This window comes from Thalassophryne amazonica, chromosome 9, assembly GCF_902500255.1.
Source record: "Thalassophryne amazonica chromosome 9, fThaAma1.1, whole genome shotgun sequence".
Taxonomy (NCBI): domain Eukaryota; kingdom Metazoa; phylum Chordata; class Actinopteri; order Batrachoidiformes; family Batrachoididae; genus Thalassophryne; species Thalassophryne amazonica.
Window position 1 is genome coordinate 29,301,195 of NC_047111.1, and position 13,181 is coordinate 29,314,375.

General features: G+C 48.5%; 1 protein-coding gene across 1 annotated transcript in view; it reads right to left on the bottom strand.

Moving 5' to 3' along the window:
* Positions 1–12,712, bottom strand: part of tlcd3a (TLC domain containing 3A) — a 118,503-nt gene extending 105,791 nt beyond the window's left edge. Inside the window, exon 1 of the mRNA XM_034177841.1 lies at positions 12,412–12,712. Coding sequence (XP_034033732.1) covers positions 12,412–12,536 — 125 coding nt within the window. The 5' untranslated portion in view covers positions 12,537–12,712. The remainder of the gene's footprint in view (positions 1–12,411) is intronic.
* Between the last annotated feature and the right edge of the window lie 469 nt (positions 12,713–13,181).

Below are 13,181 nucleotides of genomic sequence, written 5' to 3' on the forward strand. Positions count from 1 at the left end.
GATGCGCTGTTACGCGCAATAATGCGCAACAACACGGAACACTATTCTTGACCGTGCGTAATGGTTCCTGATAACTCTCCAGCAACACGTGCCATTAATCGTAATGCGTGGTAAAAGGATGCAGCAGTTCCTGAGGACACCTGACACCTCTGCCCCGAATCATCACATTCGTGATCAGCGGTCAAGAATGTGTACTTCGTGACATTCGTGACTTGTCGTCGTTATGTGTAAATGCATCATTACCACGACACAGCAGTTTTCTAGCTTGGCAGATAGTTCTGGAGGAAATCACTGAAGAAATTAACACATTGAAAATATGGTTTGACCGAAACAAACTGTCATTAAACTTACATAAGACAGGGATGAAATGGAGGTGTAAGAGTCACTAGGTGTTCACAGGAATCACTTATTTATTTCTGTATGTATGTATGTATTTATTTATTTATGTATGTTCATTGTTAGTTGGTTTTACATTTCTGTTGTGTTTTTATTCAGGTTCTTTTTGTCTCTTTCTATAAAATTGTATATAATCATTAGATTAGTTATTATTACTATTATTGTTGTGTTTGCTATTATTATTAATATATAAACAAAAATAAATTTAAGAAATCTTACAATTTGTAATACATTTTACTCTTTTACGACAACAAACGCTTGACGGCTGCAACTGCTTAATGCTAACTTTAACACTGAAAATGCCATAGACATGCTAACATGTTAGCATCGGTCCTGTTTTTAAGTTATAAAATGCATCTATCAACTGTTTCAGAAGACCATAACAGGTCGGTTTAACATAAAAAAGGTAAATAATACTCACAGCCATATGCTCTTTAGGGTTTTAGCTGGGGAAAGCGAAAGAAAAAAATTAATCAACGAAGCAATGATCGAATGATCGATCTGCGAATAACTGCTTCGATTGGTTCAAGGTTCAAAGCAAAGCCGCGCTGCAGAAAAGTTGATTACAGACCCGCTGCAGGGTCTGTAATCAATGTAAAGAAATTATAATTTTCCTGACAAACACCCCCAAAAACAACGGCCACTCTGAAGGACCGATAAGGGAATCGTTAAGTAAAAAGGTTATTGATGTCGGTGGATCGAATCATTTCTTAACGATACCTGAAAGGAACCGGTTCTCGATATCCATCCCTATCCACTCCTCACGGACGGATCACCTGCGAGAGGACATGTCCACATCCATCAACTGCTCAAGAACAGATCCGCGATTGTAGCTCCGCTTTCACCTCCTCAAGTTCTCTCACGATTGTGGCACATTAAATAAAGTCCATTAACTCCTGGAAATAACGTTTTCTGACTTTTTCCAAGGTATTAAATCCATCTGCGTGTCCAGGCAGTCTGTAAAAACAGCATCATGGAGCCAAACCTCTCCACCACGCTCGCAACTTTTTCACTTGCGCTCAACTTACGCAGCCATTCCTGCATACTACATACACAGCACAATGCAACTCTACACAGGTCAGGTGTGAAAGGGGCTTAAGAGAACCTTGGAATTTTTGACTGATATCTACAAGGGGCGACTGAGAAGTTTTGAGTCTGACCCAGAAAAGGTAGGGCGTGGTTTTCCATCTTTTGCATTTTTTTTAAATTACTGGAGTTACCCAAGTAATCGTTTTAGACCTAGGTGCTGAATAATAATCTTTTTTGAAGATGATTATACCGCAATATGCAAATTAGGGATCCACTGATGTTCCCAGTCTGTCACAGAGTCACATGCAGACGAAAAAAAACATTCACACCCGTACACACACCTACGAACAATTTAAAGTTTAAATCCACCTCACCTGCATGTCTGGATGTGGGAGGAAGCCAGAGCACCCGGAGAGAACCCACGCAAACACAGAGAGAGCGTGCAAACTCCACACAGAAAGGTGACAGGTGAGAATCAATCCCATGGCCTTCTTGCTGTGAGGCACAACAATGCTAAGCCACTGTGCTGCCCCAAATGAAAGACTCAAGAAATACAAATGACAAAATATGTGGAATAGAGCCCAACCGATATATATTTTTTTTTAAGGGTCCAAAAAAGATTTTATTCATTTTAAAAAATATCGGCTGATTTATCGGCTATCAGCAAATCAGCCAATTTATCGATTATCGGCATTTTTTTTTTCATCCAAATATCGTTATTGGCATCGGCCTCAAAAGATCCATATCGGTCAGGCTCTAATGTGGAACTGGAATTACTGAAGCTTACGAAGCCATGTGAATCCAGAAACAGCATCGGAAAGCAGTTCAGCATTCTCTGTGGCTGCTGAGGGCCACCTGAGAAGAAGTAAATTACCATATTTTCCAGCATGTAAGTCAAAGTTTGTTTTACTAGTTTTGGAGGCCCTGTGACTTATATACTGAAAAATCACAAGCTTGTTCTGAATAATAGTAATTATAATAACTATTGCATGTCTCGTGGTGAAGAGAGAGCTGAGTAGGGGGGCAAAGCTCTCGATTTACCAATCGATCTACGTTCCGATCATCACCTATGGTCATGAGATTTGGCTCATGACCGAAAGAACGAGATTGCGAGTACAAGCGGCCGAGATGAGTTTCCTCCGCAGGGAAGCTGGGCGCTCCCTTAGGGATAGGGTGAGGAGCTCGGTCACTCGGGAGGAGCTCGGAGTCGAGCCGCTGCTCCTCCACGTCGAAAGGAGTCAGTTGAGGTGGCTCGGGCATCTTTTGCGGATGCCCCCTGGACGCCTCGCTGGAGAGGTGTTCCGGGCACGTCCCACTGGGATGAGGCCCCGGGGAAGACCCAGGACACGCTGGAGGGACTACATCTCTCGGCTGGCTTGGGAACGCCTTGGGGTTCCCCCGGAGGAGCTGGAGGAGGTGTGTGTGGATCGGGAGGTCTGGGCGGCTTTGCTTGAGCTGCTGCCCCCGCGACCCGACTCCGGATAAAGCGGAAGAAAATGGATGGATGGATGGATGGATAATAACTATTTATAATTGTACTTTCCCAGGAATCAAACCACTAAACACAATAAGCTCCATTGATAAAAAGTATGCTGCAACAATGCACAAAAACCCCAAATTAAAGAGCTTATAACACAAAGGTCGGACTTATGCTCCACAACTATATGGTACAAGGGATGCGGTTGTGTTTTTTACTTAGTTCATCTAGTCTTGTTAATACTTATTGGATGTATTTTTAATACTCAATTTATGAGCACTAAGCCAGTTTGAACCAAGGAACGCTTAACCCCAGTGTAAGGAGCTAATCAATGTAGCAGCAGAAGCGAGAACTTTACAAAGTGGCACACTGAGTAAAATAAAGCCTTTTAAGAGAAAGAGGGTTCACTGGCTGTTCTTATCAACTCCGCACTGATCATCTAAAATAGACGTATTGCATGTTTAAAGCGAAGCAGTGTATTTGTGTATTTTTAAAAATGCATGGCGCTGTGTGTTGGTCTACTGGCTGCTGTCTGCCTCGCAGCCAAACCAAGAGGACACCTTTTAAGTGAATCAAGTTTAACTATTCAAAAAACACCTTCATCAGGCTGATTCTTATCGGATTCGATCAGAGTTTTTATCTATACATCAACAGGGTACACAGCAGATTTATCAATGCCACCTTTACAGAAAAGCTTCGGACTCTGGCGAGGGCGGACGCATCTCCTCCTCTCTCCCCTATCTCTGCTCCAACTTTCAAAGTTCCTACTTCACCGGACTGTGAATTCTTCAAACTATATTTGGATTAAGCATGGAATTGATCAGCTGGTCTCTGAATGCTATTGACACCATTTTTTCAACAAGGAAATCAGGGCTGGTGGACCCTTGTGTGCCCAGATGGGCTATGTTCTCAACACCTGGTAGAAGTGGCGTACTGCATGCTTAGTACCACTCTCTGTGGACGTCAAAGACTTATTTATATTTGGTTTTATAGTGGGAGGGCTGGTGCTTATTGGTTTATGTGCTGCCCTGACCTACCGGAGAATTGGCCAAGACGGCAGCTACCAGAAAGACGACTCTTAACCTGCTGTCATGATTCATTAGGCGGTACAGTCTCAGACTGCGTTAATCCTTGAACTCAGGCATTAGTTGGAAAACACCTCGGAGCAAATGTACGCCTTGCAAAGGAAGATGTCGGAGACCAGGGAAAACTCAGAAATTGGATTTGGAGCTGTAAATGGTGTTTCTCTGCTTAACCCTAAACATAGCAGGCTTATCAGCCTCTGAAGCTGAAAACGCCCCGCTGTTTTCCTCCAGAAGAATCTCTACGGCCTTGGTGAACCATTCGGCTGCCCCTCTTATCTTTCTGCCCTCCCCTACAGTCTGATGTTGTCAAAGAACTCCAGACATTATGCACACACTGACAGAAACTGATACAGACTCATCTGACTGATACAAACTCATCTCATCTGCACAGATGAAGCACGCCCCCCCTTGCCTCCGCCCTGCCACTCCCCCTGAGCTCACAGCTGCGCAGAATACTGCTGCGGCCCCCCACACTCACACTGCCTCAATTCGGATGACAGACTGTCTTAAAACGTAGCGTACATAAACAATAAAATGTATATGTGTGGATGTTTTAATTCTGATGTGTGCCATTATTATGTTCAACTAGTAATAACTGTGGATTAATTGCTGTATTCTTGTCTGAGGTGATTGGGTGTGAAGATAAATTCATTGTACTTGTTGTAACTTCATTGCACCACTGACTGAGGATTTGCTCTTACAGTCTGGGAAAGCTCCAAAACTTGTAATGATGGGACATCTGCATGATGGCTCTGCATCCTAACATGATGGCATAGCACCATTATTCCAGTGCTTACGGAGAGTCCTGCGTGAGGAAGCCTATATTATAGTCATTTGTTAGCACCTACACCAGTCAGTGTAGGTGCTAGTCTATATAAATAAAAAATCAAATATCTATTTAGATTACTGCAGTGCTTTGATTCTGGTATTCTTTCACACAATCTTTTATGGAGTAACTGTGTTAACTTTGTAAGGTTAAGACAATAACTATGTCTTGATATTTGTTAAGTGACTGCACATACTGACTTGGAGCAACAAAGTGAACAGTCAGTTGATCAGACGTTAGTTTTGTTCCCTTGAAAATACTATTAGTAGTAGTATTTTATTAACAAAGTGGCTAACCAAACTTAGCCTTATTAATAATTCTAAATTCTGTTTGTATGTAGCGTAGCCATGCTATGGTTAGGGATTATGGTTAGAGCTGGGGGTTGTGGTTAAGGATTAGGGTTTAGGGGTTCTGTGTTGTGAAAGTGTCGTGACACGGACCCACAACAGGGGGCGTTAATGAACGGACAATGGATAAGCCAAAAAGTAACAATTTAATGTTGTGAATCGCACAACAACGTATAGACAACAACAATATGGTGGACTGTCAATCATACACCAGGTGACGTGTGGGCAGGCTCGACGATAGAAGACGCCTGGAGAGAGAAGAGCTGGATCCCCACACAGCTTCCAACATCAACGGAGCTGAAGAACACCGGAGCCGCCAAGCCCTGCGCCCCAGGTGGCCGCTGTCTTCAGCAGTCAGACCCGGTACTGCTGGCAGAGAACAGAGACAGTCCAGATGAGTGTGAGTTTGCACACTCAGTAATCCCACAGTCTGTATTAAGTAAAGGAGGGAAAACCTCCACCTCCAATCACACACACTCGTGCAGCTCCTGGTCAACCACTTATCTGGGTTGGGGTGTGAGGCGAAGCCGTCGCTGTCACACCAAACGCCAATCCCTCAGATAAGGACACACTCCAGGAAAACGGCTGCAACAGAAGTTCAGGTTATTACACACAAAGTGTCAGTCAGCAGAGAAATTACCTGAATGGTAGTTGATTTCTCGGCGAGGAGGTGGAGTTGCAGTCCGGTCTTTGTAGTGGTGGTGATGGGTGACAGCTTGTGTTGATTAATGACAGCTGTCACCTCCAGCAAAGCCGACGCCCTCTCGTGCTTGAAGCCCGCACTTCAAGCAGGGCGCCATCTTGTGGTGGTGGGCCAGCAGTACCTCCTCTTCAGCGGCCCACACAACAGGACCCCCCCCTCAACGGGCGCCTCCTGGCGCCCGACCAGGCTTGTCCGGGTGCCGCCGGTAGAAGTCGGCCAGGAGGGCCGGGTCCAGGATGAAGCTCCTCTTCACCCAGGAGCGTTCTTCGGGTCCATACCCCTCCCAGTCCACCAAATACTGGAACCCCCGGCCCTTCCGACGGACGTCCAGGAGCCGGTGCACGTCCAAGCCGGCTCCCCGTCGATGATCCGGGCAGGAGGCGGCGCCGGTCCGGGGGCACAGAGGGGTGACACGTGGTGAGGTTTGATGTGGGACACATGGATAACTGGGTGGATCCGCAGTGAAGCTGGCAGCTTCAGCTTCACTGCGGCTGGACTGAGGACCTTGAGGATAGGGAAAGGTCCGATGTATCTGTCCTTCAACTTTTGGGATTCCACTTGCAGGGGAATGTCCTTTGTAGAAAGCCAAACCTCTTGCCCAGGCTGGTACGCAGGGGCCGGGGCACGCCGGCGGTCTGCATGGTTCTTGGCCCTCGTCCGGGCTTTGAGCAGGGCAGAGCGGGCGGTACACCACACCCGACGGCACCTTCTCAGATGGGCCTGGACCGAGGGCACCCCGACCTCTCCCTCCACTAGCGGGAACAATGGGGGCTGGTACCCCAAACACACTTCAAATGGGGAGAGGCCGGTGGCAGACGAGACTTGGCTATTATGAGCGTACTCGATCCAGGCCAGATGGTCACTCCAGGCCGTCGGGTGCACGGAGGTCACGCAACGGAGGGCCTGCTCCAGTTCCTGGTTTGTCCGCTCTGCCTGCCCGTTCGTCTGGAGGTGGTACCCAGACGAGAGACTGACGGTGGCCCCCAGTTCCCTACAGAAACTCCGCCAGACCTGGGAGGAGAACTGAGGACCACGATCCGAGACAATGTCCGATGGAATCCCATGCAGACGCACGACGTGGTGGACCAGGAGGTCTGCAGTCTCCTGGGCCGTTGGGAGCTTCGGGAGGGCCACGAAATGGGCCGCCTTGGAAAACCGGTCCACTATCGTTAGGATGGTGGTGTTTCCCTGGGACGGCGGGAGGCCCGTGACAAAGTCCAGGCCGATATGAGACCAGGGGTGACGAGGCACTGGCAGAGGCTGGAGGAGGCCTTGGGCCTTGTGATGGTCAGCTTTGCCCCTGGCGCAGGTGGTGCAGGCCTGGACATACTCCCGGACGTCGGCTTCCATAGACGCCCACCAGAAGCGCTGCCGGACCACTGCCACGGTTCTTCGCACCCCTGGGTGACAGGAGAGCTTGGAACCGTGACAGAAGTCAAGGACCGCAGCCCTGGCCTCTGGTGGGACGTACAGTTTGTTCTTCGGACCGGTCCCCGGGTCCGGGCTCCGTGTCAGGGCCTCCCGGACGGTCTTCTCCACGTCCCAGGTAAGGGCGGCCACGACAGTGGACTCGGGGATGATGGTGTCAGGGGGGTCTGACAGCTCGGTCTTGACCTCCTCTTCGTGCACCCGGGACAGGGCATCAGATCGTTGGTTCTTTGTCCCGGGGCGGTAGGTGATCCGGAAGTCAAAACGCCCGAAGAACAGCGACCAGCGGGCTTGCCTGGGGTTCAGACGCTTCGCGGTCCGGATGTACTCCAGGTTCCGATGGTCCGTGAAAACCGTAAATGGTACCGACGCTCCCTCCAACAGGTGTCTCCACTCTTCAAGAGCCTCCTTCACCGCAAGAAGTTCCCGATTGCCGACGTCATAGTTCCGTTCAGCTGGGGTCAACCTGCGGGAAAAGTAGGCACATGGATGGAGAACCTTGTCGGACTCCCCGCTCTGGGATAGCACGGATCCTATCCCTGAGTCAGAGGCATCCACTTCAACAATAAACTGGCGCTTGGGATCGGGCTGCACCAGAACTGGTGCAGTTGAGAACCGGCGTTTCAACTCCCTAAACGCGGCTTCGCACCGATCCGACCAGGTGAAGGGGACTTTTGTGGAGGTCAGGGCTGTCAGGGGGCTAACTACCTGACTGTAACCCTTGATGAACCTCCGGTAGAAATTTGCAAAACCGAGGAACTGTTGTAGTTTCCTACGGTTCGTTGGTTGGGGCCAATCTCTCACCGCCGCAACCTTGGCCGGATCAGGGGCGACGGAGTTGGAGGAGATGATGAACCCCAAGAAGGACAAAGAAGAGCGGTGGAACTCACACTTCTCGCCCTTCACAAACAGCCGGTTCTCCAACAACCGCTGTAGGACCTGACATACATGCTTAACATGGGTCTCAGGATCCGGAGAAAAAATGAGTATATCGTCTAGATATACGAAGACAAACCGATGCAGGAAGTCCTGCAAGACGTCATTAACCAATGCTTGGAACGTCGCGGGCGCATTGGTGAGGCCGAACGGCATGACCAGGTACTCAAAGTGACCTAACGGGGTGTTAAATGCCGTCTTCCACTCGTCTCCCTCCCGGATCCGAACCAGGTGATAAGCATTCCTAAGATCCAATTTTGTGAAAATTTGGGCTCCATGCAGGGGCGTGAACACTGAATCCAACAGAGGTAACGGGTATCGGTTACGAACCGTGATCTCGTTCAGCCCTCTGTAATCAATGCATGGACGGAGTCCGCCGTCCTTCTTGCCCACAAAAAAGAAACCAGCACCCATCGGGGAGGTGGAGTTCCGGATCAACCCGGCAGCTAACGAGTCCCGGATGTAGGTCTCCATTGATTCGCGTTCCGGACGTGAGAGGTTGTACAGCCTGCTGGACGGGTACTCAGCGCCCGGTATCAAATCAATGGCACAATCGTACGGACGGTGCGGGGGCAGCGTGAGTGCCAGATCCTTGCTGAAGACGTCAGCAAGGTCGTGGTACTCGGCTGGCACCGCCGCCAGATTGGGGGGGACTAAAACCTCCTGCTTAGCTGTCACACCGGGTGGAACCGAGGATCCTAAACACTACCGGTGGCAGGTTTCGCTCCACTGAACCACAACCCCAGACGGCCAATCAATCCGGGGATTGTGTTTTAACACCCATGGAAAACCCAATATCACTCGGGAGGTAGAAGGTGTTACATAAAACATAATCTCCTCCCTGTGATTCCCAGACACCACCAATGTCACTGGCTGAGTCTGGTGTGTGATTAGTGGAAGAAGGGTGCCATCTAGTGCCCGCACCGACAATGGTGACGGTAAGGCCACTAGAGGGAGCCCGACCTCCTTTGCCCATCTGCTATCCAGCAGATTTCCCTCCGACCCCGTGTCCACCAGTGCTGGGGCGTGAAGGGTTAAATCCTCACTCAGGATCGTGACTGGGATTCGTGCAGCTTTACGGGGTCTCCCCGCGTGGGTATTGTGACCCACCCTTAGCCCAGTCTCTAAGGACGAGTGCTGCTGTTTTGATCGTTTGGGGCATTCTCTCTGTGTGTGCTCAGTTGAGCTACAGAGAAAACACTCTCCACGGATCAGCCTCCTTTGTCTCTGATCTGATCGTTTTTTGGCCCTGCTCGTTTCCATAGCAACGTCAGCAGGGGGAGCTGTTGTCACGTGGAGAGCCCTGGCAGTGGAGCGTGGGGAAGTCGGCTCCCTTTCAGACCCGGGAGGAAGAGGGACGGCTTGTGCCTGACCACGCCCTTCGTCTCGCTCCCGTCGGTGTTCTGTTAATCGGTTGTCTAACCGTATAACCAGGTCGATAAGCCCATCTAAATCCCGCGGCTCGTCCTTCGCCACCAGGTGCTCCTTGAGGACCAGAGACAGTCCGTTTACAAAGGCGGCGCGGAGCGCAACAGCATTCCAGCCGGCTCACGCTGCCGCGATGCGGAAGTCGACTGCATACTTTGCTGCGCTCCGACACCCCTGTCTTATCGACAGCAGCACACTTGAAGCGGTCTCGCCTCTATGAGGGTGGTCGAACACCTGTCGGAACTCCCTCACAAACTCAGTATAAACCGTTAGGAGCCGTGAATTCTGCTCCCAAAGCGCCGTAGCCCAGGCGCGTGCATCTCCTCGAAGCAAGTTTATAACGTAAGCCACCCGGCTGGCGTCTGACGCGTACATGACGGGACGCTGTGAAAAGACGAGCGAGCACTGCATCAAGAAGTCCGCGCACGTCTCCATACAGCCTCCGTACGGCTCCGGAGGGCTTATGTATGCTTCAGGGGAAGGTGGGGGGGTCGTTGAACGACCAGCGGAATGTCTGTTTCTGGCACACGGTCAGCAGGAGGAGGTGCTGCAGCAGCGCCCTGATCATGCGCTTCCACCTGGGCGGTGAGAGCCTCTATCCTGCGATTGAGAACACTGCTCTGCTCGGTAACTAAGTCCAACCGAGCGGCAAAGGCGGTTAAGATGTGTTGCAGCTCACCCACCACGCCTCCTGCCTGTGCACCTCGCTCTCCCATTGGCTGTTCAAGCGATGGTTGACGCCCCTCAGGATCCATGACGCTGGCCGAGAAATCCTGTTGTGAAAGTGTCGTGACACGGACCCACAACAGGGGGCGTTAATGAACGGACAATGGATAAGCCAAAAAGTAACAATTTAATGTTGTGAATCGCACAACAACGTACAGACAACAACAATATGGTGGACTGTCAATCATACACCAGGTGACGTGTGGGCAGGCTCGACGATAGAAGACGCCTGGAGAGAGAAGAGCTGGATCCCCACACAGCTTCCAACATCAACGGAGCTGAAGAACACCGGAGCCGCCAAGCCCTGCGCCCCAGGTGGCCGCTGTCTTCAGCAGTCAGACCCGGTACTGCTGGCAGAGAACAGAGACAGTCCAGATGAGTGTGAGTTCGCACACTCAGTAATCCCACAGTCTGTATTAAGTAAAGGAGGGAAAACCTCCACCTCCAATCACACACACTCGTGCAGCTCCTGGTCAACCACTTATCTGGGTTGGGGTGTGAGGCGAAGCCGTCGCTGTCACACCAAACGCCAATCCCTCAGATAAGGACACACTCCAGGAAAACGGCTGCAACAGAAGTTCAGGTTATTACACACAACGTGTCAGTCAGCAGAGAAATTACCTGAATGGTAGTTGATTTATCGGCGAGGAGGTGGAGTTGCAGTCCGGTCTTTGTAGTGGTGGTGATGGGTGACAGCTTGTGTTGATTAATGACAGCTGTCACCTCCAGCAAAGCCGACGCCCTCTCGTGCTTGAAGCCCGCACTTCAAGCAGGGAGCCATCTTGTGGTGGTGGGCCAGCAGTACCTCCTCTTCAGCGGCCCACACAACATTCTGGTTAGGAATTGTGGTGCAAGGGTTAGGGTTAGGGGTTGGTTAAGGATTATGGTTTAGGGGATAGGGTTAGGGGTTGTGGTTAAAGATTAGGGTTTAGGGTTTATGGTTAGCGGTTGTAGTTAAGGATTATGGTTTAGGGGTTTCTGGTTAGGAATTGTGGTGCAAGGGTTAGGGTTAGGAGTTGGTTCAGGATTATGGTTTAGGGGATAGGGTTAGGTTGGTTAAGGGTTGCAGTTAAGCATTACGGTTTAGGGGTTCTGGTTAAGGATTACAGTTCAGGCCTTAAATCCTTAACCACCTTAACCTAAAGTTGTGGTGTTATGGTTTGGGCTGTAGTTAAGGGTTATGGTTTATGAGTTAGGATTTTATCTGGTTCCGTAAAATAGTTTAGGAATCTATGTATCAATAACAATAGCACCACGGAAAGCACCTTTTTGGAGTTGCACTCAAATCTCGTTGCAACGCAAATTACAATGACAATAAAGGCGATTCTGAAATACATGTACGAGTACACAATAATAATAATCACGTGACCTATATTAACCAATGACAGAGACTCTATGTACAAATAGAATTTCACAATACAAACACAGCTACGTACAGAAAGCCACTGTCTACTATTGATTAGAATTTGTTTGTGAATGTGATTACTGTAGCAATAAATGTATAGTTCAGTTCATCATTTGATTTATTCTGTGTCCACGTTCATAGAAAATAAAGTGTAAACATAATTTGTTTTGGACAACTGCTAACTGAATACAAGTTTGACCTCTGCATCACATTTGTAAAGATAGTGAATAATAAATGTTCTGTAACATAATGACCCTGAATATATCATTTGTTTTTCACTGTCCTACATTTAAATGAAAAGTACAGATGTGCAGCATTTTTGCTTCTTAAAAAATAAAGTAATAGTAATAAAATTTAGTAATAAGCTTTAAAGATGTAACTTTTAAAAATAGACTAACATAATTAAATTTGAAAATTTCACATTCTAAACAAAAAAAGCATACAGAAAATATAGTGTTCTAGATGATCTGATGCAAAGATATAGATTTAGAAATACACACAAGTTGTCTTATGATGAGAGTAATTTTACGTGATTCCTGACCTCGTCAGCTCCATAAAGTTTAGCAGAAAATGACAAGATGCTGTTTGAGAGGAGAATGATGAGGATAAATAAGTGTGATTGTACCTCTCGCTGACCAGAACCACGTCGGCATCGCTCCAGTGTTTGAAAAGCTTCGGCAGGATCCTCCTGAAGGCGAAGAACACACCGGGGAAAACTACGGCGCCACAAGCCAAAACTTGAAACATCATGGACGAAAATGACACCGAAGCAGTAGCACGTCCTGTCTGTCGGCTGTTTCTGCGTCTGGTCCGTTTACTCACGGCGGTGAGGCATTTTTCACGGCCACACGGTTGATGTAACAACCGTCCGAACGCTCCATCCACAAACTGTGTCGGAGCAGCAGCAGCGGCTTAGCGCTGCTAAGATACATGACACACAAACGTCTTCCGGCAGGGACTGTCACAATAAAACGACTGGGCCGAAAAGGTTAAAGTAGAACTTCCTGTCAGCGACGAGCCAAAGACCTATAAAAGGTTATCAAAAATAAAAATTAAAATCAATAAATCATGCATAAAGTAAAACGTGATATTACAAAAAAAACACACAATCTGAGTGCACTATTTTATGTGAAATAAATAAATAAAATTGTAATGTCATAGAGAAAACAAAATTTAAAATTTGAATAGGGCTGCCTATGTGGTGGCATGGTAGAATACTGTTGCCTGTGCAATGGCCGATTGCACTACTTCGGCACCACGCTATGACACAAAGTGAGACTGATGTGCACTGTTGAGCAATTTCACTTGTATTTAAAGTCACAATAAGATGACTGGGCTGAAACGTTAAAGTAGAACTTCCTGTAAGCGACGAGCAGAATGTATACTGCCAAAGAT